General features: G+C 41.8%; 1 protein-coding gene across 2 annotated transcripts; it reads right to left on the bottom strand.

Annotated features, from left to right (window-relative positions):
* Positions 1–1,074: 1,074 nt before the first annotated feature.
* Positions 1,075–25,298, bottom strand: MAN1B1 (mannosidase alpha class 1B member 1). Of its 2 annotated transcripts, XM_064468649.1 has the most exons (13): positions 25,074–25,296; positions 22,694–22,802; positions 21,901–22,037; positions 20,702–20,862; positions 18,609–18,718; positions 17,263–17,448; positions 14,372–14,520; positions 13,562–13,750; positions 12,341–12,531; positions 10,761–10,881; positions 8,060–8,257; positions 7,628–7,759; positions 1,075–3,902 (listed from the first exon to the last, which is right to left on the bottom strand). In XM_064468649.1, exons 1-13 carry the CDS (start codon positions 25,206–25,208, stop codon positions 3,699–3,701), a joined length of 2,022 nt encoding a protein of 673 aa, XP_064324719.1. In that variant the 5' UTR covers positions 25,209–25,296; the 3' UTR covers positions 1,075–3,698. The 2 variants fall into 2 exon arrangements, with proteins under 2 accessions (XP_064324719.1, XP_064324721.1); XM_064468651.1 differs by lacking the exons at positions 21,901–22,037; positions 22,694–22,802 and having other exon boundaries at positions 25,074–25,298.
* Between the last annotated feature and the right edge of the window lie 381 nt (positions 25,299–25,679).

Below are 25,679 nucleotides of genomic sequence, written 5' to 3'. Positions count from 1 at the left end.
ACTTTGACAGTAAGTTCTAGCAATACTTCAGAGACAAAAAAAAAAAACCAAAACACCCAACAAAAAACCCTAGCCATTCGTCCTGAATCCAAAGTCGGGAAACTCTTAGCCCTTCTGCTGAAGCAACAAGCTTGCCAGACAGCATCCCAGAGCTACCCCGCCGTGTCAGTTTTACTGGTCTTGTTAAATATACCAAGCATGGCACTGGATATCAGGAGCTGAACTGCCTGTATGGTCATTTCCAGACAGGCACAGCTGAACAAAAGTAGTCTTAAAGGGCAGGAGAAAGTCACAAAACTGTAAACCTGTTAAGTTGCAAAAACCTGTACTACCTGCATTCCTCATCACTGCAGCGTCACAGTGGTACAGAATAGGAAACGAAGCAGATTCTTTGCCTAGTATTTAGAGGAGTGAATACAGCTGTATCTGAGCTTGACATGTAATGTTGAAAATCTTGTAAAAGAAAGCCATGTGACACATGGAGGGGCCCGTGTCAGCCACGGGCCTTGTGAAACTGCCAGTTTCTAAGACCTGTAGAGACACTTCAGTTCTCAAAAGGTTCACGGATTAGATGCTAACTATGGCCCCATCCACCTATTGAATTTTCTTTGAGCAAACAGATGTATTTTTTCTGAGCTGTGGCTTAAAGCCCAGAGTATAAGCCTTACAAGTCCTAGAGCTGAGCATGGCATGGCTGTGCCTGTACCCGTTATTGTTTCTCAGTAAAAGCATAAGTGGAACTGGGGTTTTTGTTTTATTTTCATGAGGCAAGGCACTCAGGCTCTTGGAGAGAAACCAAGGCAGCTCTGAAAAGACTGCCTTTCCACAACATTCAACAGAAGCATCAGAAGCACACCAGTATTTTCAAGCACCAAAACAGATTACGGACCCTGCAGTTAAGGCTTTGGTTCAAAGAACTACGGAGTACTCGAAAGAAAACTTCTCAAAGATGTGCAAAGCTTCTGTAGCTGTGGAGCATGTAGTGGAATTCAGATGGGCTGTGAAGCTCAGGGACTTACGTGACACAACACATGATATTAAAGAAGTAAAAATAAATAAGCAATTAAAGTGACCTTTGCAAAAGAACAGGAAGAAGCAGATGAGCTTTTATTAGATTATTTAGGTTTGTGCCATTTCACATGTGATATAGGAGTCCAAAACAAACATTTGTTCTCAAAGGTAGAGAATGCTGACCAATCTTAACTTTAGATTTAAAGGATGAGGACAGTAAAGCCACACTTTGCAAAGAGATTCAGTTTCCCAGGAAGAATTAGGCAGAAAATAAACCATTTGGACCAACAGGCTCAGCTAAATGACAGGAAGTGTGTTTGGGAAAGTGGTGATTTATTCTTCTCTCCTTCAACTAATTATGAAATGGATTATTATTCTCAAGCCAATCATAAGGCAAAAAAATGATAGCACAGACTCCCATGGTCCCATTTGTAGAGTCAATTACATTAAGACTAGTCTAAGACTTCAACAACAGAAGATTTTTGGTGAGCATTTATATATATTCCACTTTTTAAATCTCTTTGTTTTCCTCAGTAGGGCTGCCATATAGATGAAATGCCAAACTCTGCTATGGATTGTGAAACTTCTGAAGTTATTAATTAAGGGTTCAATACTAGCTTCAGCTGAAGGCACAAGGCCAAAGCAACCCAAGTCAGTAGGGCCTGGGGAGTGTCACTGAATTTCTTTTTTTTCTTTTTCATCTCCAGTTCTAAGCCTTCAGCTTTTAGCCAAAGCTCAGCTCCTTAGAAATATGAACCTGCGCCACAAACAAAAACAAAACACCAACGAAAAAAGGTGTTTGCTCCCACATTTCAACAGCATTTTCCTTCTTCACTGTTATGTCAAAGAAAACAAAAATCTTGGGAGCAAATCAGTTGTGCAGACAAAAGCTACAGCTACTGGAGGAACATTAACATTTTGCACAAACTTGTCATGCCTTGCAAATCCCAGGGTCCCTTTGATAACAGAAGAAGGTGCATTTAAATAATTTGTAAAATTTCTCAATTTCCATAAGCCATCATAAGTATATGGAATGATAAATATTCTTTAAAAGACTTAAATAGTGGTCCCAAGGGTAACTCCTGACTCCAGCAAACAGAATTGATCAGCATAAAACAAAAAAAGATGCATCTTACTTTACAAATACTATAGAATACATATACCCCCCATAGTCACTGGAAAATTAACCATTACAGTCAAATTTAATTAGTTCCACTTAGTAGTCCCAGATTTAGAGAGGACTGTACCTCACTGTTACTACCATGCACTGCATACTTCCTGCTGCTCCCATTAACATGAGGGGAAAGGATATTTTGGTGACAACAACCTCTTTAAGAAATACAAATAAGCACATTTCTGAGAACGCGAGTACAGGACTGTCCAAGTAGCTACAAAACCAAAAGGAAAAGCAGTATAGAAAGCTGATTTCCAAAATCATCGTTTAAAATATATTTGCACATATAAAAATAAAAAGATCCCAGAGCTCCCATAAGATTCTTAAAAAAACAACCCCAAACACCTGGGTCTGCTTTGTCTTCAAGCAACTGAACAGATTTCACTAATTCTATTGGGACCAGAAATTTTTGGAATACATTTAGACTGTCTGCTTTTAATACTACTAATGAAAATACTTCTACCCAAAGTACTCCTAAAGAAAAAAAAAATTGAAAATTTCTCCACAGTCCAAAAAATTGTGAATAACATGAACTTTGCTGTACAGTTGTAAGCTTGTTTTGAGTCAACAAACACCTTACAATGCAGTATCTGGACAGGAAGGGACGGAAGGAGGCTGACTTTGAGTTACACCTAATGTGCTCACAAACTTTCCCAGTGCCCAACCTCAGAAAGCAGCTTTCAGTCAGAATACCTGAGTCTAACTGATGCAAATAATATATAAAATGCACATGTAGTTTCACATTATCTTCTGCATTCCTGCAGATCAGTTAAAAACTGCAATACCTCTACAAAATTATATACCACTTTGGGCCAAATCAGCAGCAAATTCTTCTCTTCCATCGTTCATTTCAGCCACAGCTTGAACAGATCGTTCAAAGTGCTCTATAAAACTAAGACACTGTACAACAGATGCTTTGCTGCCCCTTCCTTCTTCTAACGTGATGCAGCATAGCATCTTTGGAATGAGATCAGAGTATCAGTAGCAATACTGACAGCTTTGCATCATCCTGGGACGTGACAGTTCTTTGTTTATTCCACTTACCACCTGAAACACTATACATTCTTACGACAGAATGGTGCTGCAACCAAGTGTTTCAGTGAATCCAGAGTAAACCAGAAACCTGTAGGCTTATTCCGTCTCTCCAGGGACAATCCTGTGCTTTAAGACAACTTGCTGCATTCCCAATATTTAATGAGCATTTAGTAAGACTGACATAAGTGAGTTCTGGTTCACCAGAGCCCCATGTCATGGTCCACACTATAGTTATTCTCTGAACCTCATCATCAATACCAGGAAAACCAGCTTAGTATGGCACAGCCCGTCCATCCCAGAACTAGGGATTAGACTTAAGACTTACATGACTTCTCCAAACCACAGATGCTTTCCCAAAGGTTTTGTTTGTTTGTTTTAAGCCAAAAAAGGTGCAATACAGCATCTCTCCTCAAACCCTGAAAAGTAAAGTGACTTGAAGATAAAAATGCCACTGTTGGAAGGTCTACTGACACCCAGTCTATGCTGGCACCCAGATGGGGAGTGGATGAGCTTCTGTGTTAAAAACGTATTTGTCAAGGTTGATTAAGTCTATATCATCTGAAAACAGCAGAAACATGTATTTGAGTGTTTCCCCAAGGAAGAAGCTCTCCATCTTATCTCTTGGCTCTGGATTACTGGGATTCTGGACGTTGTTAATGGAAGTATAACCACCTGTAGGAACCTGTGCCACAAAAAGGAAAAAAAAGCAGAAATATTATATATTTTGATAATCTAAAATTATTTTCACTTATTAACATCCAGGTGCACTTTGAGAAAGTAAGTGCTAAGAAACAGATCAACATGGTTTTTATTTCATATTTGGTTTTCATTTACATATAAAACTTCAGTTATGAAAAAAATCTCATTGCATTTTGAAAGAAATCATGAGGATAAAATGAAGCAAAATGCCCATTTATGCTTAATTTAAAGTGGTATCACAAAGAACATCCCCTTGAAATTTCTGGACAGATGTACAGAAAGTCACTAGTGCAATTTCTACATTAGAGTTGGTCAAAGTACCATACCTGTTCTCTTAGTTACAGACCATGGATATTTAATGACCACTGGCATCTAGGCCACACTTTTAAGCACATCAGAGTGGTAACTCCATGAGCACTGTAGTCAGAATTAATACCAAAACCCCTCTATTAAAGCATTAATGCCATTTTGTGGCAATTTTTTTTTGGCAACTTCAACCAAAGGGTTCTTTCAACCCAGCCAGGTCCTTCTTAGCTTCTGAATTCTAAAAAAGATCGCAGTAGAGATTCTAGCAGCTTCCAAGAAGGTGTAGAGGCACTTTGGTAGTCCGCATACAGCTTCTGCATTTTACTTTTTAATCAGTGTAATACAAGGGGGTTTGCTCAGAAGCTAGCAGGGCTGATAGCCAGAGCTTTAAACTAGGTTGGAAGGGGGAAAGGGAAAATACAAGGCCAGTCAGTGACAAGCAACAGGATGGCATGCCAAAGTTCAAGTAGCTGCATGCGAGTGACATTCTTCAGACTGCATGGGGAACAAGCAAAGAGGAGCTGGAAGCCTTGGCCCAGTCCCAGAGATATCACACCATTAGCATAGTGAAAGCTGGTGGGATGAGTCCTGTGAGCGGTGTATATGATGGATGGTTACAAGCTCTTCAGAAGGGATAAGCAGGGCAGGCAAGGCAGGGGAGCTGGAATGCATGGAGCCTGCAGTTGGCAATGGCACAGCTGAGAGCCTCTGAGCAAGGATTAAGGGACAGACAAATAATGCAAATGTTGTCGTGGGAGTATACTACAGGCCACCAGGAGGATGACACTGATGAGTTATTCTTTAAGGAACTAAGGGATGCTTCTAAGTCATCTGCTCTTGTCCTTATGGAAGACTTCAACTTGCCAGGTGTCAACTGGGAATACCACACAGCTGGGACAAACAGGTCCATAAGGTTCCTAAACCATCTGGATGGTAACTTCTTGGTACAGGTAATAAGGGAACTGACCAGGAAAGGAGCCTTCCTCAATTTGTTTCTTATTAACAGAGAGGCCTTCGTGAGTGAAGTGCCATTGGCGGCTGCCTTGGCCACAGCGACCATAAAGCAGTCAAGTCTAAAAATCTATGGTAACAGGAGGGAAACTTCCAACAAAACCTCAACTCTGGACATGACGAGAGCAGAATTCAGGGCGCTCAGGGAACTGCTTAGTGAGGTGCCCTGGGGAAAAGCTTTTGAAGATGCTGGAGTCCATCAGTGCTCATCACTTAAGTACCACCTTCTAAGAGCACAGGAGCAGGCAATTCCAAAAGGTCAGGCAGGCAAGGCAGGAGGCCAGCTTGGCTGAGCAGGGATCTTCTAGAAATAAGGCGAAAGAAATAACGTATATGGCCAGTGGAAGGACGATCAGGCGACATGGGAGGTCTACAGAAATGCTGTTCACCACCATAGGGAAGAAATTCATGTGGCCAAAGCTCAAGTGGAGTTGAAGCTGGCCAATACTGTGACAGACAATAAGAAGGGCTTTTTTAAATGTTAATGGCAAAAGGCAGCCCAGAAATAACATTGGCTGGTTACTTGATGACCATGGTCACCTCACAAACAGGGAGAGAGACAAAGCAGAAGTGTTAAATGCTTTCTTTGCCTCGGTCTTCAACACTGATGGTGGGTTCTGGAGGTCCCAGAGCCCTGGGCTAGGGAACCATGACTGTGGGAATGATGAACTCCCAATCAATCCCAAACTTGTGTGGGACTTGCTGCTCCAGCTGGACCCCTGTAAGTCAATGGGGCCTGATGAGATTCATCCAAGGGTACTTAAAGAGCTGATGTCACAGCAAGACCTCTCTCAATGATTTTTCAGTGCTCTTGGGAATCTGGAAGGGTCCCAGCTGACTGGAAGCTGGCAAACATCCCAGTCTTCAAGAAGGGCAACAAGGATGACTCCAGTAACTACAGGCCTGTTAGCCTTACTTCTGTGCCTGGCAAAATTATGGAGATTATTCTGGGAGTTACTGAAAAAAACCTGAAAGACAACACAGTCATTGATCCCAGCCAGCACAGGTTCACAAGGGGCAAGTCCTGCTTAAAAAACTTAACTTCTTTCTATAACAAGGCTACCCACCTGGTTGACCAAGGGAAGCCAGTCATTGTAATCTTTTTGGATTTCAGTAAAGCTTTCAATACTGTCTCTCAGTCTCCTCCTAGACAAAATGTCCAGCAGACAGCTGGATAAACACATAATGCAATGGGTGAGCAATTGGCTGACAGGTCAGGCTCAAAGAGTCATAGTAAATGGGGTTACATCTTAGGGCTCGTACTTTAATGTCTTCATAAATGACTTGGATGCAAGACTTGAAGGAATACTAATTAAGTTTGCTGATGACACAAAACTGGGAGCTGCTGACACTCTTGAGAGGCCCTGCAGAGAGATCTAGACAAATTAGGGCTGGGCAATCACCAACCATATGAAGTTTAACACGGGCAAGTGCCAGATTTTGCCCCTGGGGCACAGCAGCCCTGGATGTAGAGACGGCCTGGGGAACGAGAGGCTGGGGAGCAGCTCTACAGAGGGACCTGGGGGCTCTGGTTGATGGCAAGTCGAACATGAGCCAACAGTGTGCCCTGGCAGCCCAGAGGGCCAACCGTGCCCCGGGGTCCATCAAGCCCTGCATTGCAGCTGGTCAATGGAGAGGATTGTCCCGCTCTGCTCTGCACTGTTGCAGCCTCATCTCGAGTGCTGGGTGCAGTTTTGGGTGCCAGTGTATTAAGGATATAAAGCTACTATAGAGTGTCCAGAGGAGGGCCACAAAGTTGGTGAAGGGTTTAGAGGGGAAGCTGTATGAGAAACAGCTAAAATTACTTGGTTTATTCAGCCTGGAGGAGACTGAGGGCAGACCTCCTCGCGGTCTGCAGCTTCCTCACAAGGGGAAGAGGAGAGGCAGGCACTGATCTCTTCTCTCTGGTGACCAATGATAGGACTCAAGGGAATGGCAGGAAGATGTGCCAGGGAAAGTTTAGGTTGGATATTAAGAAAAGGTTTTTCACCCAGAGGGTGGTGGAGCCCTGGAACAGGCTTCCCAGGGAGCCAGTCACAGCACCAAGCCTGACCACGTTCAAGAAGTATTTGAACAATGCCCTCAGACACATGGTCTAAATTTTGGGGTTGTCCTGTGCAGGGCCAGGAGTTGGGCTTGATGATCCTTGTGGGTCCCTTCCAACTCAGGACATTCTATGATTCTACGATAAGTTCTTTCCCTGAAGGTATTAAGTAGTGCATCTCAAACTGTAAGGCACTGCATGAAAGGATTTTTTTCTGTGTGTTCTTATGAATTTCCCCACAGGTATTTGATGACTCTTGAAAGTTAGGAAGTTTCCAAAGTTCTTGTTAGAGAGCAAGTGGATGAATACAGTCCTGACAGAACATGGTCATTATAAGCTGACCTTACCCGTGTGTATTTATTGAAGTTCTGCAAGATTTCCCAGCCCCAGTCTTGGTATTTCTTATCACCGGTGAATCTGTACATATAAAAAAGGCTTTCCACAGTTTCTGGTCGCAGTAAGTTGTGCCTGTCTGCAGGCTGCAAGACATTAAAAAAAAAATTCAGACAGGGAATTTCCTCAAGGACACATGCAGGAAGAAAAATAGTGATTCCCGTCTCCATCTATTCCAAAGACTTGAGTTATGCATAACTCAGCTTCTAAATACACTACAGAGGTAATTAAGAACAAAAGCTAGAGTACACCTAGAAAGCAAGGCAGCCAGAGAACAAGCTGCTCCACCACCAAGCACATTACCAATATCTGGCTGGGAGTTTCAACAGCACAACAGCATTACAGACAAATCATCAAATTACAGTTCAGGCCAGCTATCTGTTCACCTTGATTTCCACATCTTTGTGGCCCTTTTGTGCATGAAGATTGAAGTGTACAATCTCCGGACTCAGGCCTGTCTCTACTTGAGCATACATCTGGTAACAGGTTTCTATAAGGGCTTCAGCCAGTTTCAGATGATCAGCAGTCAATCCATTGTGAGCTCCCAGTGCCAAAGTCCCAGGCAAAAAGCAAACCAAGTGATCCTGCAAGACAAGACAACTCTTACCGGGGAAAAAATCACACAACAACTAGGTATTTGTGTGTGTGCATCTTTTCTTTTTTGTTGTTCTTTCTCTTCTTCAAAACACATTTCAGGTACCAAGAGCTTGAGGGTAACTTTTTAAACTGATGTAATGCAGCATTAGGCAGGCGTCACTAATTCGGAAAATATACAAGACACTGTTTTTATGCCAAGTTTCTGAAAAGAAGGTCTCAGGTCAGGGCAAGGGGGAAGAGTGCGTCTTTTGGTTTACCAGAAGTATACATTTCATACCAACTCATGAAGCAGGGTGGGAAGCATCACCTAAAAGTTTCTCAGTAGACACTCCTAAAGGGACATAAGGGACAAACTGATCATCTGAATTTAATTTCAAATTTAAAAATGGAACAGAGATGGGAGTCAGCCATAGAAAACAAAGCTTTGGAGAAGGGGGAGAGGTCAGCTGCAGAAGATTTTCATCATTCTGAAATAATCACCTCAGCATTACTGAAAGAGAGAACATCCGCAGAGACCATTAGATCCACTGGTACAACAGGGAAACACTATTAAGCTTTCAGGCATTCTTCTGCCTGAAAACTTGCCCCTTTCTTGCAACTTTCTTATTTGGGGTAGTAAAAAGCCATTACCCCTCACATCTATGGAGTACCAAAGACACAAGAGCACCATTTTTCTAGAGAGTCTGGGATTCAGCTGGCTCCAATGCCCACCACCAGCTCTCCTAGACTTATTCTCTTGTTTACAGCCAGCTGAATGCCACAGATACCAAGCACCATGAACAGAGCATCTTTGGCTCTCTGTGTATGCATGGAAGAGGGACACCTGTGGATGACCACATGAAGAGCATTCCAGCTTGCTTCCCCAAGGCAAAGCTGCAGCAGTGAAAGAACTGGAGGGACCTTTCTTAGTTTTTACTTGCTAGAGCAAACAATTTGTTCAAAGGAAAATAGGAGTGGTATTACTTCAAGAACTGTGCAACACTCTAAACAACCAAGACTAATTTAGTTTACTTTCCAAGAAAGGTCAATGGTCAAAGTCAGTTGAAGAACACACCAGAAAACAGATTGTATAAAAGGCCCAAAACTCATCTCCAGCAAAATCCAATTTGCAACACAAGACTGGTTGTCCTCTTTCAGGGGCTAATCCACCACTGATATTGTGAATGTAAGAATTACAGATTAATGTCACAGACAGAAATTCAAATTATTCTTACCATTCAGAATGAAAGCTCAGGTCTCATCACTCAAAAACACAGTAAAAACACTCTGGTGCACAAGCAGCACCCGTAAGGACCTTTAGAAGCTTTGTCCAGTCCTAAAGGAAATGGTTGAGGTCAACATAGACATAGGAGATGAACATCCCCCACTTTTCCAGTTGGCCAGGGTAAGACACCTGTCAAGACTGTCACCCAATACCAATTGATTAAATACCAAAACACTGACACCCTGGAACAGAAGCAAGCGTACCGACACATGCAGAAACCTAAGGCAGATCTGTCCTATCCTGGGATGGGAAGACCCCTCTACCCAAAACCCAGACTCTGGTCTCACTCACAGCAGGCTTGGAAAGCCTTTGGGAAATTCAGATGCAAGAAGTATGTGCTAAAAACCAGAATGGAACATGTCAAAAACACTACCTCAAGAAACCAAACAAGTCAAAGAATTCACTAAAACTCACTTCAGGTACTGAAAAAATATGCATAAGGCTACACATACATTAATAATACACGACTCATCTTAAACAAAAGCCACACACACACACACACACACAATACCCACACCTGCATGAGATCTTTAACTGAAAGATCGTAACGCATTTTAAAGAGTATGGATGCACATATTAGCAGCAGAGTGTTAAGATCAATCAATTTTCCCTACAGCAAACAGCATACTGTTTAACTCAATAACCCTACATGTAGGAAAAGAAACAAATGCCATGAATGGACAGAACCCTCCAAAATTATCAGTTTGGGTTTTTTTTTTTGAGCCAGTAATACAATATTAGATCACCTGCTTCTTTTGAAGGTAAATGTGAAAAGTGAGGTGTGCAACTATCCACATATATTTTTAAATTATGGAAAACAAATAATACATAAACCAGGCACTGCCTCAACAGTTTCAGACACTGGAATTTTATAACTAAAACCAAAAAACAGAGAAAGAAAATTTTACTCCAGCACCAAAATGTTCAGTCTTAGAGGAATGCAAATGGATCTACTAGAGTAACTCAAAAAGAGTTTGCACAGGTGACTAGTATCTACAAACTAGTTATGTCAGTAGTGCCATCACACTGGCTATATATATAGTCTTGGCTTTTTCTATGGTTTTTTTTTGTTGTGGGTTTTTTTTTTTGTTTGGAGGAGGGAATAGGGAAAGACAGCACAAAAGCTTTGCATCTGCCTGTCCGTATTTGGCTTTTTTTTTGTGGTGGTGGTGTTTTTTCTGTTTTCTTTTGATATTGTTGTTTTGAAATGCAGTTGTACTTCTTACCATCTTGGCACTGAAATGGCCATGAGCAAGCTCTCCTACAAAAGTAAGCTTCTTGGGTTGTGATTTCTGAAGAAGATGCTTTTTCACTCCTTCTATGGCTCTCATATAGTCTTCCAACAGTCTGTGAATTAAAATCATTCCCAGTTGGCTCACATACATGCAGTCAGAACACATTTAATCATAGCTGATGTTCAGCAAAATCCCCTTTTGGAAACCATTATTTCAGTCTAAAGAACAATATTTAACCAAATGTGAAAACTGACCAAAAAACCTCAAAGTCACCCTCAACTGGACATTAATTAGTTATTGCTACCATGTAGCAATATTGGATTTACTTTTCAAGTAAACCCTAAATTTATGTATTAAAGAAGACATACCCCCAACTCTGTTTCTAGGCAGTACCCAGATTTTATTTCAGGAATCCTCAGAAATACAGTAATTGAAATCACAGAAAATCTAGGCTGGTAAGGACTTCTTGGAGGTCTCTACTTCAACCCCCTACTCTGAAATAGATTCAATTCGATCAGGTTGCCCAAGGGCTTATCTGAGCAATTTTTTAGTATCTCCATCCAGAGATGGCCATTCCCCATCCAGAGATGGCCATTCCCCATCCAGAGATGGCCATTCAATAACTTGGAGGAATCTTTTCCAATGTTTGACCACTCTCATTGTGAAATACTGTTTAACAGTATTTAATCAGAATTTCCCGTGTTTCAAAGTACTTTTATGTGGAAAAACCCTGATGAGTAATTCCATTTTGAGGCTCACAAAATGCCGTTGTCTGGGGTCCCAAAGGCAACAGTTCTCCATTTACAGTGAGGTATGGCTTGGAAAAAGCAGAGTTGCAAACTTTTTTTGTAGAGATGTACCTACTTTGATATAAAGAAATGCCTCAGAGAGGCACATTGTCGCTCTGTATGCATTAAACCCCTTGACATGAACAAGTCCCACATAATTAGCTTATAAGCAGACAAAAACTGCTTGGATTTTTGTCTTGTTTTGGAGGAAACCTTATTTTCCAATATCTCTAATTCCTCTGCTCCTTGCAGACATTCTCTTCCAATTTTCCAGTGCAGATGACAGAAACATGAGAGACCTAAAGCAAAGTTTACACAACCATTAAACTTCAGTCTCCTCTTCTTTCTAAGAAAAGTTATTCTTTATAGATTACATCTCCCAATTCAACCATCTTGTAGGATTCACCTTTCCCTAACAAACCCAGAGAAGATAGACATCGCTGGTGAAATGAAACATCGTCAGTACTTCAGAAGTGTCTAATTATGCTCCATACCTACTGCAAAGACTTAATCCTCTTCTTCTGTCTGTAACCCTCCTCACATCTGATGTGCTGAGAAAGAAAAGTTTTCTGCAGAGTTTTAAGACTAGGCCTAACTCTCATACTGCTTTTACATCAAGATACCACAGGTACCTCTTGCTTGCTTAGCTTGCTTTTAAAAACAGGAATATTTTCAGTTGACTGTTCGGCACGTACATTGTTTTTCTTTAAGCAGCAAACTACAACAGAAAGTTTTATGGCTCACATAATTCTCACACCAATGTGAGAAGTGGAAAGAACTTACTCATTTTCTTTTTTCCCACCCTGAATCCATTGCTTGAGCAAATATTCATAGTAGCTGTCAGCTCTGGCTCCCAGAGTGTAGACACCCAAGTGAGTGAACTGCCCGCTATTGGTGTTTATGAACATAGGCACTAGTCCATCATGTTTCCCTGAGAGGGTGTGAACATGCTTCATCACCTCATCTACAGCTTTCTGAAAGAAAGAAAACAGCAAACACAAGTTACAGGTATAAATGATGCACAAAATTGTGGCTAGTAACTTCAGGCTGATAACATATCTTTAACTATTCTTCCTCAAATTAACATCAGGGACATTAAGTTCAACCCATGCAATATATTAAACACAGGATTTAAAACTTGCTGACTCTCAGAACTGATGTTCTGGGTACATTTAAGTACTCTGAAATAACTATAACTATTTCCTTTCCTTCGAGTAAGCCCACTCAAAAGCCAGTACTATGGCACAGGACTATGATCTGACCCTCATATGTACAAAGCAGAATTCCGGCTAAAATAACAACTATGCGAATCATGCAGTAGCCAAAACTTCTTTAAATAACTGCACTCTTCAAAACTTGAGCTGTGGATACAGTGTAAAACAATTAAACAACACTGCCAAACAAAAATATGAGTGGAAAATATTCTTTTCTTTGGAATTAATTTCAACTAACTTTTCTTTATCCTGTGACCTGCTGTCAGACCCGTATCTACCAAGTCACATTTTAGTTCCTTGGACGGCAACACCAAGGTTTTATTCTTTGTATTTAGATAATGGCATCAAGAAACCGCACACAGAATTCTAACAACATCAAGTAAGGCACAGTTGCACAGCCCCCTGTTTAGCTTAATATTTTTTCAAACAAAAATGTCAATGGTAAAAACTGGGGGTTTGGGGGTTGGTGGGAGTGGTGTTCGTTTTGGTTTTGTTGTGGTTTGGTTTTGTTCTTTATTTTGGGGGTTTCTGTTTGGTTGGTTGACTGGTTTTTAAAAAAAAAAAATCAAATGCTGTTTCTGAAGGAGAAAAATAATTTTCACCTCCACTACTACTTTTCAGGTGTTTAAGAATATAATTGGAATTACTTTATTTCTTTTCCTGCCCAAATCTAGAGTTTAACTCATTTAACATCACAAAGACTATAGAGACCACGTGTATTGATGGAGAGTCAGTGATGGAGCTGTAGAGAGGTGGAAAAAGAGAAAAGCATCAAGTGATTCTTCCCTACCTGGAATTTCTCATCTCCAGTGAGACGAGAGAGCTCCCTAAACTCCAGCTGAATACTGGTCACTTCTGCCACAGTGCTGTCAGATGTCCAGCGAGGTGGATGTGCAGTGCCCCGGCCAATGTTGACATCAGAATACGGTATCTTGGAGGGGGTCTTGAATGCTGGCATAAGCCTGTTGCCAATGTCTTTCTAAAGAAAACCCAAGAGCACAGGACAAAACAAAAATAAATACATACACACATGCACAGCCCTTTAAATTTTCTCTCACCAAGGAGACAGAAAAAGATCATAGCAGTCTTAGATGATGCAAGAAAGCCAAGAGCTAAAAAAGGTCAGGGATTTATTCATAGTAATGACTACAGTTTTTGCCTGGTTCCTAGTATTGCATGCCTCATTTGAGCCTGCAATCCCTACGCAACATGATGTAATTCTGAAGTCACTGACTGCATCTAGCTAATCTAAAGAGGTGGCTGATGCTGTTAAAACACACAGAAAGGTTTACAAAAAAACCCCATGACTCTTTGCCAACCATTTATTTCCTCTTTTGTTTCATGAACTTTATTATGGTCAGCTCTTCATCAACAGAAGAATGGACACACAAGAATACCCGATAAAACACAGAAAGGCTCTGAGGTTGTGCAGAGAGCAAAAAGAAGCACAGGCTTAAAAGATTAATCGTAAGTCTATTCCCCACTACTTCAAATACGAAACTTAAAAACCAGCAACATTTAACTTTCTGATGAATCTTCCTTCAGCTTTGTCCAATATGCAATACATAACCCAGCTTCATTTGTAACAGTAATCACTCACAGCTTTCTCCAGGAAGAGGCTGTCTCCAGAGAGATGGTAGGTGCTTAGCAAGCCCCCCAGGATACGAATAGTGCTCTCAAAGAGGTTCACATCCACGTTTTTATCAAATACTAAATCATTTGCTACCCATTTTTTTGCTTCTTCAAATTCTGCAAAGTATAAAAGGTAGTTCAGTTATGAACGTCTGGAATATTCCAACAACTAGACTAGAGACATTAGTACTCCATATATCCATGACAGTTACTTATATCTGTCTACAGAGATCATAATTTTAGGTGGAAAACTAAAATGAAGAGCATATGCTGGGAGAAGTTTGACTACCATTGGCTTAATTCTTATTCAGCATGCACCACAGATGCATACAGACAGAAAAATCCAGCAAAATGAAGTTCCTAATAGTCTAAAAAACAAGAAGAAATTGAGGAAATCTTTGTTAAAATAGTCCAGAAGTTGACATCTTTTAAGTCCATCAATTTGACTTGTCAGACAATTAGTTACACTTCCACAAGAGCCTTCTGAAATTTTTAATCAAATCTTTTTAAACCAAAGTTGTTCTCTACCAAGATAACAGATAACATTTTCAGTTAACAGCTATTAACACCTTTAGTCTAGCAACCTCCTGGGGAGCCTGCCTCCTGCTTCAGCACTTAACCCATGAAATCCCAACAGTCTGCAATTTTTTCCTCCAAAACCAAAATTGGTTATCACACTACTAATTCAAAAAGGAATGTAAAAGCCTTTTTAGATTCAACAATCAGCTTAGCAGCAGCATCACTCAATGATAGCTTTTGCATAGGGTCTAACTCTGTGATGCATGTGAGTTAGTTTAGCCTTCACGGTTAGAGGCATGAGTTACCTCAAACTATCTTACACCATCTAGAAACTCCAGCTTATGAGCAGGCAAAGAAGAAAAAACAGTGTCCCAGAAATGGAAGGTATTCCACAGGAGATTAACTCTAAAGCAAAAGAATGCATCTGTGTCCTCACAAGAAAAAGATGTCTTCGATGTTGAGTAGACTGATAAGAGCCACATAAAAATCTCTGTTGTCAGCTGTTAGCCCTATCTAGCAGTACAATAGAAAAGATAAGGTCCTCTTTCACAGAGGTGTGAGCATTCATCAGCTTATAAGACTGGCAACCTCAAAGAGACCTTTGATTTATATAGTGTTTATTATTCAAAAGAAACCCCAGGAGCTTTCTAAGGCAATCAGCAAAAGAACTGCTATAAAATATGAAGAAGCCTGCACCAAAAACCCATTTTCAACACATCTAAATTACTAATAATTTATTTTAAAAGCTCTGTGCAGTTCACAATTAATTTTTTATGGGGGGGGGGGGGGGGGGGGGGGAAGCAGCAGCACAGTGTCAACTTGATGAAACTTTGAGATAGCCTGCTCAGGCCTAGAGCTGCAAACACATGATACAGGGTTTTTGTTTGATTTAATATTTTACACAAACTTCAAAGGTAGAATGTTATAAAGTTTACAATTTATTGAATAGAGACAAGCAAGCAGCGCTGGGTGCACGGGGGATCCTTCCACCTAACATGCATACCGTCATACAATACTACAGGGTTTATATTCAGTTACTTAATTAATAGCAATTAGTAAAAACACGCCTAAGTTTACACTCACTGGTCAGTGATAAGCATCCCACTTGCCGTTGGTCAGCCGTAGTTAAATTAGCCACGCTTGCCACATAGATTAGCCCGCGTGCTCTTTACGGGTGTGGGGGGGCAAGTCTTTTTGGTCCTGAATTGGGTCGGTGGTCGCACTCTCCCCCTGCCGGAATTACCTTTCCCCCAGTTTTCATGCTTTAGCGCCTTCTGAGCCAAGAAGGTCCCTGCCATCACCACTGGCCGACCTGTGCCCCCCCCCCCCCGCATCTTGGCACCCCCCTTTGTAGCAGGATGCTTCCACTGTTAGCAGCAAACCGCCAACCCACATTCCAACCCTCCCGACCGTTAGCGAGTCAATTGAACGGCCCTCGGTTACACAAGCACAAACAGTTCCATATTGACACAAATCAGATGAACACATTTTACACAAACTTCAAAGGTAGAACAGACAGAACCATGAAAGACTTTCACTGTTTATTGTCCCCTTACTAGCACCTCTGTTCTTCCTATCTTGACACAAAAAAAATGCAAGATTGAAAAGTTTACAAAGGTAGCTATCTATCAAGGCTAAATAGATACAGTTCCAGAAATTTTTTAATACCACTAAAAAAAACCTGCACCACAAAAAGCCTCAAACAACTCTCCAAGCAAGTATTTTGGCAACAGAACCGCAGAGTTTTTTACTTAGTTTTTTTAATCGTTTTGAAAGTTTTCTAACGTAGTAACTTCCAGAGTAACTGTGAAAACATACAGACAGCACAGCAGTTCAGGAAGAAGGTATTGAACACTTCTCCATCCACTGATTCCTTACAGAAACAAACTGCTTCAATCCAGATGTGAAATACTGATATTAGATGTGAAAAAACACAGCCTATGAGCTTTCGAGCTAACTACCTGAGACAGATGGGTAGAAAGCCTACGGTCGCTGTATAATGGCACGAAGATAGCACTAGGGTTTTAGTACAGAAACAAAAATCGGGATGCTTATTAATACATTCCTCAGCTTCTAGCAGATATATCCATTGTTATATTTAACAGCAGAATATTTTTTTTTTCTGGCTCAAAATTCTATTCCAAGAAAAATGGTGTCCTTTAATATAGTTGGGGTTTTTTAATATTTATTTTTATACATGTTTTTATATACATATGTATTTACTGTCATGGAAAACTAAACCTATTGGCCACACATAGTAAATGTTCCCTTCAAAGAACTCTGAACATTTACTGTCTGAATAGAAAATAAGGGATTGTTTTAGAGGGGAAAAAATATTACCTTCTTTTAAGCCTAAAATCCACATGGTATCCAAGGCATCAATTAAGGTAAGCCCAAGTCCAAACCACTCACTGTAGGACTTGGACAAAGGCTTCAGCTCATCATGGCCCCAGGCAAAATCCTTGTATCCTTTCCATGCATGGCGGAATGCTTCTATCACAGCCATCTGCCGCTCATTTAGGGGCACTGCAAGAAGAAAACAGCACCTTGTTCAAGACTTCTGCAAGGCAGTTAGGCAGCTATACCAAACACCATTTTGCTGCATTCTACCCAACATAAAGTGTCTTCTAAACTAAATGATCAGTGTAACGGAAAAACAATCCTCAGATTATTCTTTTCAGTACAGCCTTTCCTCTGCAGAATAACCAGTCAGTGTTTCTGGTCGGCAGTTCAGTCAGGTGGAAACAGAGATCTCTCCCTGGCTAAAAAAAAAAAAAGTCACTTCTGCAAATAAAACATTAAAACAACCACATGCACAGTTGTTAGATGAGTATCACTAAAGACTCCTGTCTCATTCATTGCCTTTTGCTAAATTTAAAATCAGTTACACAAAATTATTTCTTTAAATTTTCATTTAACACAAAAAAGAAAAAAATTGCATTTTCCATCTTGGGCAAAGCCATGTCTTTTTCCACAGTTCTACTGAAATTTTTGCTGGCTATTTGCCATAAAGTTGAGCTTATGTTACACACCCAACATGAAAGTGAAACAAGCCCATTAGCTGAAATTTTGCAAAATTATAAACAAAGATTTCTAAAGTGGGAAACATGAAGCAGCATGACTAACCCCATGTATATGAAGCTAGCAAAAGCCCAATACATCACATTGTAACATGCCACATTTATTGCATCAGCACTTTCTCGCATGAGCCCAGAAAGCGGAACATGTTCTTTACTCCACAAGGACAGCAACTGCAAAAACACCTTCTACAGCTTTCTGGGTAGCCTTAGAAATAGTTTGGTTTAATTCAGGGGGGGAAGACACTTTCCCTGTATTTGCAAGCAAAAGGAAAACCACTGCTAAAAAGGAAGCTGTCCCTTTCAGGCTGTCTCTCTTTAGGCTGTCGTTTCTTGGACAAAAGATGGGAATGTCTGCCTCCTCCTAGAGGCTATATTCCAAAGATTCATCACAAAAATTTATTTTCAAATTCTGAAGGCTAATAAGCATGAAGGTTGTCATGGTGGAATAAGGATACTGAAAGGCTTGGATGATCTGGGTAAATAATCTTTCCTATGCTTTTTGTTTCCTTTACTTTAAATAAATAAAATAGATGCGTGTGGAGGAATTGCACAACTTCAGCCATAGAAGTGAACAGAAATAAAAGTATCATTAACTGTACTATTTACCTGGTTCCTTCTGGTCTTCAGCTTCCACAGATGAAGGTTTTTCTGGTTCCTTTATTTTACTAGATGGAGATTCAGTGCTTTGGTCAGGTTCTATCACAGCTCCTCTCCAGCTGCAAATACAAGGAATTGTAATTAAGACTTAATTTGATCACAGAAAGTCATGCAAGTAAGAAAGACTTACTCTGCATTTCCTTTTTCTCATGATACTTTGATAAAACAGGAGTTGGATTTTGTGTCAAGGATCAAAATAACTATGTTGTCCCCTAGATAATTTTTCTGTTCAAAAGTAATTTGCACCAGAGAAACTTTACTGAATTAAGAAATGTGTCTTACAGGTTCTTGGAATTTCATTAAATTATCTTGGCAATGGAATTTAATAAAGAACTTCTAAAAATAATTAAAACACCTGAGAATGCTCATTAGAAGTATTTTGCTATCTACCAGTTCTGAAATGGTCACAGGAGCCAGCAACACTAAATAGTACCACACAAATGATGATCATCAAAAAATCATGATTAAGAACAAAACACTAGCTACTTAAAGTATTTGCTTTACTACCAAGGGCTTCACAAGCCTTCCCTACAACCAGAGATGCATAAATCATTTTTTACAGGTATTTATGAAAAATCTCCTCAAGAAGTCTTTCAGAATGGACTTCGACTCAAGCCAAGTTCATATCAAGACCAAACAATCTCAACCACACTGTTCAATATATAGATATGTTGCCTTTGAGTTCATTATGGCATCAAGTTGTGCCAGGGGAGGTTTAGATTGGATGTTAGGAAAAATTTCTTCACTGGAAGAGCGGCCAGGCATTGGAACAGGCTGCCCAGAGAGGTGGTGGAGTCACCATCCCTGGAGTGTTCAAAAAACGTGTAGACGTGGCACTTCGGGAAATGGTTTAGGAGGCACGGTGGTGTTGGGGTCACGGTTGGACTTGATGATCCTAAAGGTCTTTTGCAACCTTAATGATTCTATGATTATATGCCTCCTAAGGGAACCAGGCTTACAGGACCTTTACAGTTTATATTGTTTACAGTCAGCATACCTTATGACTTACATAAATCTCATCATTTAGTTTCCCTGTTCAAATTTTTAACTAGTCTTCACTATGCATTCATTGCTCTCCTACGTTTTCCTGTTACCACCTGTTTAACTCTACAAGTGATAGTCTAAGCACAGGAATGAAACACTTCCAAGTCCCTCTGAGACATTTCACATGATGCCAACAGCCAAAATGCTGACACAGGCACAGTTCTGATGCTATGATCAACTCAGCTGTGCCGGTGCTGCAAAGGACACAAACATACAAAAAAGCCAAGCCTAGAGTTCCAAATCTTAAGAATCTATGCTGAACTTGTAGTAGTCTCTTTTATATCCAAGTTACATCCCTCCAGTTATTCCCAAATCAAAAGATTTCAATCAATAGTATTTTAGGAATAACTTAGTAAAAATATAATCATAGCAGCACAGACCCTCTGTAAAAGATATTACTATATCTGCAGAAGGGGTCTTTGAACTGTGTGATTAATCCTTTGTAAGAAAGGAGTAAGCATATCTTGTACAGTTACACACACAGACAACTACATGCATGTCTACGGCTTCTGCCAGTTCAACTTGGGCTTACTTTGTCTAGTGGCATTGTATCCCTAACCAACACAGACACTGGTATAATTTTCCAAGTCTGACCTAGAACAAAGACACTTGTGACAGTATTATCATATTGATACTGGAACATCAATATTTACTACAAAACAAGCCGCAGAAACCTACAGACACTAAGAATCCTCCTGAGCATTAATAGTGTCTAAGCACATCAGAAATACAAACAGCCTTGTAGGGCTCCATATCCTCTGCAGTTCTATGATGCAAACAGTAAAAATAGAAAAGCTGCACATTCATTGAAATTGAATAAATCAGCCTAGCAATATCAACAGCTGTCAGGCCAGACCTGAGAGAAAAATATATGCAAGGAAAGAAATCAACCTCAGACAGAGACAACAAAAAGCCCTTACAATTTTCACTCCAACATCCAATGGATCTTGGCAGGGGAAAGGGGGGGAGGAATCATAACTTGCTGGAAACGTTTCTACCTGATAACAGATTTCTCCGTTTTCACTTCTTTATCAGCCTGGACTGGCACTTCTACAACCCTGCTGGTATCATGTCGGGTCTTCAGTCTCACGTCCCTCTGTGGTGGCTTGATCTGAAGATTGGAAGGACCACGCCGAACATGAGGTGGTTTTGGTGGCTTCTGAGAAAATAAAGGAAAAAAATGTGCTTGGTGTATTGCAGAAATGGTAAAATTTCATACCATAAATCAACAGCATTCTAGTGTTAAACATAACTTCAAATAAATCGTATTTTCATATTGTATCAGGATGTAAGTTCTGCCTTGAATGGAAGTTATGCTAAAGACCTTGGGTTTTTGTTTGTTTTAAACATTTGGTAAAATTATCCAGTTCTTAAGTTCACTCTGATAAATTACTTTTAAGCTATCTCTATTGCTACCAGATATTAATTTAACACAAGGCACTGCCAAGGGATTGTAAAGGTATTTGACTCCATTTTACAGTAAGTTTTTCTCAGAATTAGCAAAAAACATGCCAAATAAAAAAAGCTTACAAAATGCAGTGTTAGCAAATACGAAGAATTGCTATTACAATATACATGTATATTTGTGCACGATCAGGGAAAATTTTGTATTCATTAACTAGAAATCCCAAAATTCATGAGGTAAATACATGAAGAACACCACAGTAACCAGTATTCCTCTACTCCACACAGCCAGTTCATGTTTCTTTCCCGTCATAACCCCCACAAATGTAACCCTTCAAAACCTACTAACATCTGTTCTGTTTGCTGCTATTTTTCCAGCTACCAGAAAAGCTATTCCAACTCATCGTGACACTGTACCCTAAGTCTCATATTCAACCATGACTCTATTTAGGCTCCTCACAAAAGCAAGACTGACGCCCAGAGCACTGCAAATCCAAACAAATTAATCACAGCAGGGAAGTGAAGCCTCAAGTAAGAGGTCACTGTGACCTAAAGTACTGGCACTCCTAGGTATATCAGTGATTAAGAAATAGTATACTGATCACTTAAATAAAATGGTAAAGCTAAGAAATACTATACCAAAGCCCTTCCTGCAAAGGGAGCATTCTACCCAGAGCAGACTTTTAGTCCAGGTTATAATTCTTTCTCCTCAACAACTGTTGGAACCAAACACTATCTGCAGCTTTCAAAAACTCTTTGGTAGCTTTATAACACTCATTTCTTCTCATAGTACCTGAGGTGAAAGCTCTGGGTAGTTTCCAAGGTTGGCATCTGCTTTCTGGAGTGCTGGTAGAACAGCTGGATTTGCCAGCTTTAATCCAGGAATTTCTGGTTCTGTTCTCTGATCATCCAATGATTTGTTTGTAAGACCTAGACACACAAAACTGCTCAGCACAAAGAATCAACAGTTTAGACTCCAGCTAGAAATTACACAAGTTTGCTGCATTCGCATACTAGATGCTCCTCCAAAAAGCATTTCTATTCACTAAACATTAATAAACACACACTAGTTGTTAGATACGAAGTGTCTTTTGGTATTAACACTCTCCCTAATATACAAATAGGCAGCACATGCTTTTTTTTTTAATTGCCATTATTTTAGCTTCTCAATACAGGCAGTAAGATAATATCGAAGGTAAATAAGCCTTTGTATTGTAGAAAATCTTGTAATTTCTAATCTGATGGACAATCAAAACCAAGAGAGGATTACCTTATCCTACTGTTTAGGTTTGGGTTACTGATATCTACATACATAATAAAAGGGACACTCACAGCCTCCAAATCTTAATCAACTAAAACAAAACATTGCTCTAGGCAAGATAAACAATGAAAAGGCATATCAAAAACATTTCTGATTAAGCAGAAACAAGTCATTGAAATATGTCACACAAAGTCATCTCACATCTCAGCTTTAATGGATACACCCAGTCACTGTCAATAAAAATTAAAACTAGTTATAAGAACTACAACAATCTCTTAAATGTAACACCACATTCCGGTAATTCTGAGCAATACGGAACACATACTTTTCCACGGTTCCCCAATGCTTGTGTATGAAATGACTCCACAGACTGCCAAAAAGGCAAACAGGAAGAGAATTATGCTCCGCTGTAGTCGAGACAGCTGCTTCCATTTCTTTAGGAGAGAAAATAAGTAAAAGGAAGAATATTTAGCCTGGCATTAAGAGCCTACTCAGTCAAAAATAGACTCTTATCGGTTCATTCAGAGCAAGCCGCACAAAACTGAGTAGGTTTAATTCTACCCTCTGTTTCCAACTGCAGACATCCATTGCTTATTTTCTTTGATGACAGAGAAACAGAAATATAACATGCTAGCATATGGCACAGCAGGCTCAGAGAAACATCAGAGCCACTTGCTGCAAGAACCAAAGAGACTGCCAAGTGCAAGATTCCCAGAGAGCATCACCTACAGCATGCTGACTTTCATCACAACCTTTGCTGGCTGGCCTGTACATCTGGCCAGAGACCAACTGCGAAATAAGCCAAAAGCCTCTTTACTCCCTTCTGGCTGGGGAGGTACTGCAGAACATACATGCAAAATAAGAAACAGAAGAAAGTGGTAGGAAAACTGAAAATGTTACTACAGCGAAGAAGAAAGGCTCAAAATAAGCTAAGCACCAGTCACTGGACCAGAAAAGCCAAGCACTCTGCCTCTGACAAACCTATGTAGAACTGTCACACAGAACAGGTCCTGCCACCATAAATAAAGTCACCAACCCACAGCAACATGAAAACAAAGTAAACAAACAGAACCAGAACAACGAACATGACAAAACCACAGCATCTTCAAGTTTAGTAGTGGACAAAAATGTGTTTTTAAAACTGAAGTATATACAACAAAGTCACTAAAAGTTAGACAGCAAATGCTACATTAGCCCAAGAGAGCCGTTTCCTCCGTTTACAGAGGAAGCAGTTGGAGTTAATGTTTAACTGCTAAATTACCATTTTGTTAGTTTTTTAACAGCCCTATCAAAATGTACAGACATGGTGTTTTAGTGCCAATCCTACACTTGGGAACAATCCACAGTTTCCTACATACCACTCTATGCCCCACAGCACTTCCCATAGTCCTCATCCTCTTAAAAACAACCAGAAGCTGCAAATGTTTCGGTGAAGAACTGTCAACGTGCTCACTCTGCCGAGCCTCACAGCACACGTTTCCCATTTTCCTCCCATGCTGCTGATTGCACAGTAATACTGTACACCCTTCCCTACGCACACAAGATGCTGATCCTACTCCTTCACCTTCAGCTCTACCTACATGGCCAACCACACCATCATCTCCCAGTTGCAGAAGGATGCTTGAAGCCAGCAGCCCTGTGTTCCCTCAGGGCAGGATGGGAAAAGAGACATTGACTCTGGTGTCTTGGGATAGGTAGGAATGACACAGGAATACTGGAAGGCATTCACTACCATCTTTTTTTTTTTTTTTTTTTTTGCTGACAAAGAATAAGGATAAAAAGAAGGGTGACACATCTTGTGCCCTATCCTCACATTTCTCTAGCTGTTAATAGGAGAGGAGCTGCCATATTGTGTCCCAAAACAAGCTCTTCATACACTTCATCCAGCCACCTGTAAAGCCTCTACAGGTGGCTATACATCATCTTCTACCTCCAACAAGGCTTATCTTGTCACTTTGTCTCACACTTTCCCACCCTACCTCTCCAGCCCAAGACTCCCATCCCCAGTAAAGCTGCATGCCCATTCCCTACCACCAAGCAGACAGGGAGGTCACTTCCACACAGCTCTGCTGGAGACCCCTCTTCTCACACTCAGCCTTCCCCACAAAAAGTAGAACTGTTCCCTTTACTCTCCTAGGGCAGAGAACAGGGCTCCCCCTTCAAGCCCAAAAACAGGTGGCAAAGGCACCAAGACCAAATCTCACACCCCCTCCACTCCTGCCTAGAAAGCACAGCGTTACCCCGCACAGGCCCACTAGCAGAGGGCAGGATTCCCCTCAAACGTACACGGTATCCCCTCACCCCGACTTCGTTCTCAGAAATTAAGATATGACTTGGAGCACTCTCCACCAGGCTGCACTCCGCAAACCCCTACCACGTGGGGAGCTGCTCTTCCCACAGCCCCCAGCCCGGGGCCATCCTCCCCAAAGCCCAGGGCACCCCATCGTCAAGCTCTCACGCCCTCCCCAGTTCGGAATAGGGGGTCCCAAGTCAGGACCCCCAACACACAGTCCAGCTGCGCCCAAGCCCAGGGACACCCCTCACTGCCCGCTCCCTACAGCCCATTCCTCCCCAGTCCTACAGGCTCCCTCACTGCCCCCTGCACCCACCACTACCAGCCTCCTCCCGCTTCAGGCCGGGTCCTCCCTTCACGGCCCGGAGCCCCCGCGGCCCAGGTCCCCTCACAGCCCCGAGCCCGCCCTCACCCGCCAGCAGGAGCGCCGCCTCCAGGCCTTGCTGTTATTGTAGCCGCCGGCCCCCACCGCCTCCTCCGGGCTGAGGGTGACGGAGATGAAGTCCCGCCGTGGCGGCAAGGCGGCGGCGGCAGCGGCCGAGTACATGGCGGCGCCTCAGGGGCCGCAGCCCACCCACCCCTCTCCTTGCGCGCCGGCCGCCATGATCTGGCGCCTCTCAGCACAGGGCGGACGGAGCGGCCGCTTCCGGGTGCCGCTCTAGCCCAAGAGCACTTCCGGGACTCCATGGCGCCGCTAGCAGCAGCCGCGCCGCGCCCTGGGAACAGCGGCCGCAGGGCCCCGGGCCCGCCGTGGGAAGGCAGGGCGGGCGCGGCGGCGGCCTCCGGCGCCCATCGGCGGGAGCGGGGGCTCACCGGCCTCACCGCGGGCAAGGAGGCGGCAGCCGCGGCCTTCGCCGCTTCAGGCAGCGCTAGTGCCGCAGGGGCCCTGCACCGCCCGCTAGGGGTGCCACGGGGGGCCGCGGCTCTGGGCCTGGGCGTGTCCCGAGCCCGAGCAAAGCCACGGTCATCGTGGCACAAGCACCGCTGCCGGGCGGAGGGCTGGTGGTGTGTCGGGACT

Source organism: Phalacrocorax carbo, chromosome 18, assembly GCF_963921805.1.
Source record: "Phalacrocorax carbo chromosome 18, bPhaCar2.1, whole genome shotgun sequence".
In the NCBI taxonomy this organism is placed as follows: Eukaryota; Metazoa; Chordata; class Aves; order Suliformes; family Phalacrocoracidae; genus Phalacrocorax; species Phalacrocorax carbo.
The sequence above is the reverse complement of the archived record's forward strand: the minus strand, read 5'-3'. Positions and strand labels throughout refer to the sequence as shown.

Coding starts and splice junctions, on each gene's coding strand:
- MAN1B1 (XM_064468649.1), bottom strand. CDS start 25,208: ATGTACTCGGCCGCTGCCGCCGCCGCCTTGCCGCCACGGCGGGACTTC. Junction 17,449..18,608: donor TGAAGACCAGAAGGAACCAG/GTAAATAGTACA, acceptor TTCTTCTTGCAG/TGCCCCTAAATGAGCGGCAG. Junction 14,521..17,262: donor GATTTTAGGCTTAAAAGAAG/GTAATATTTTTT, acceptor TATACTTTGCAG/AATTTGAAGAAGCAAAAAAA.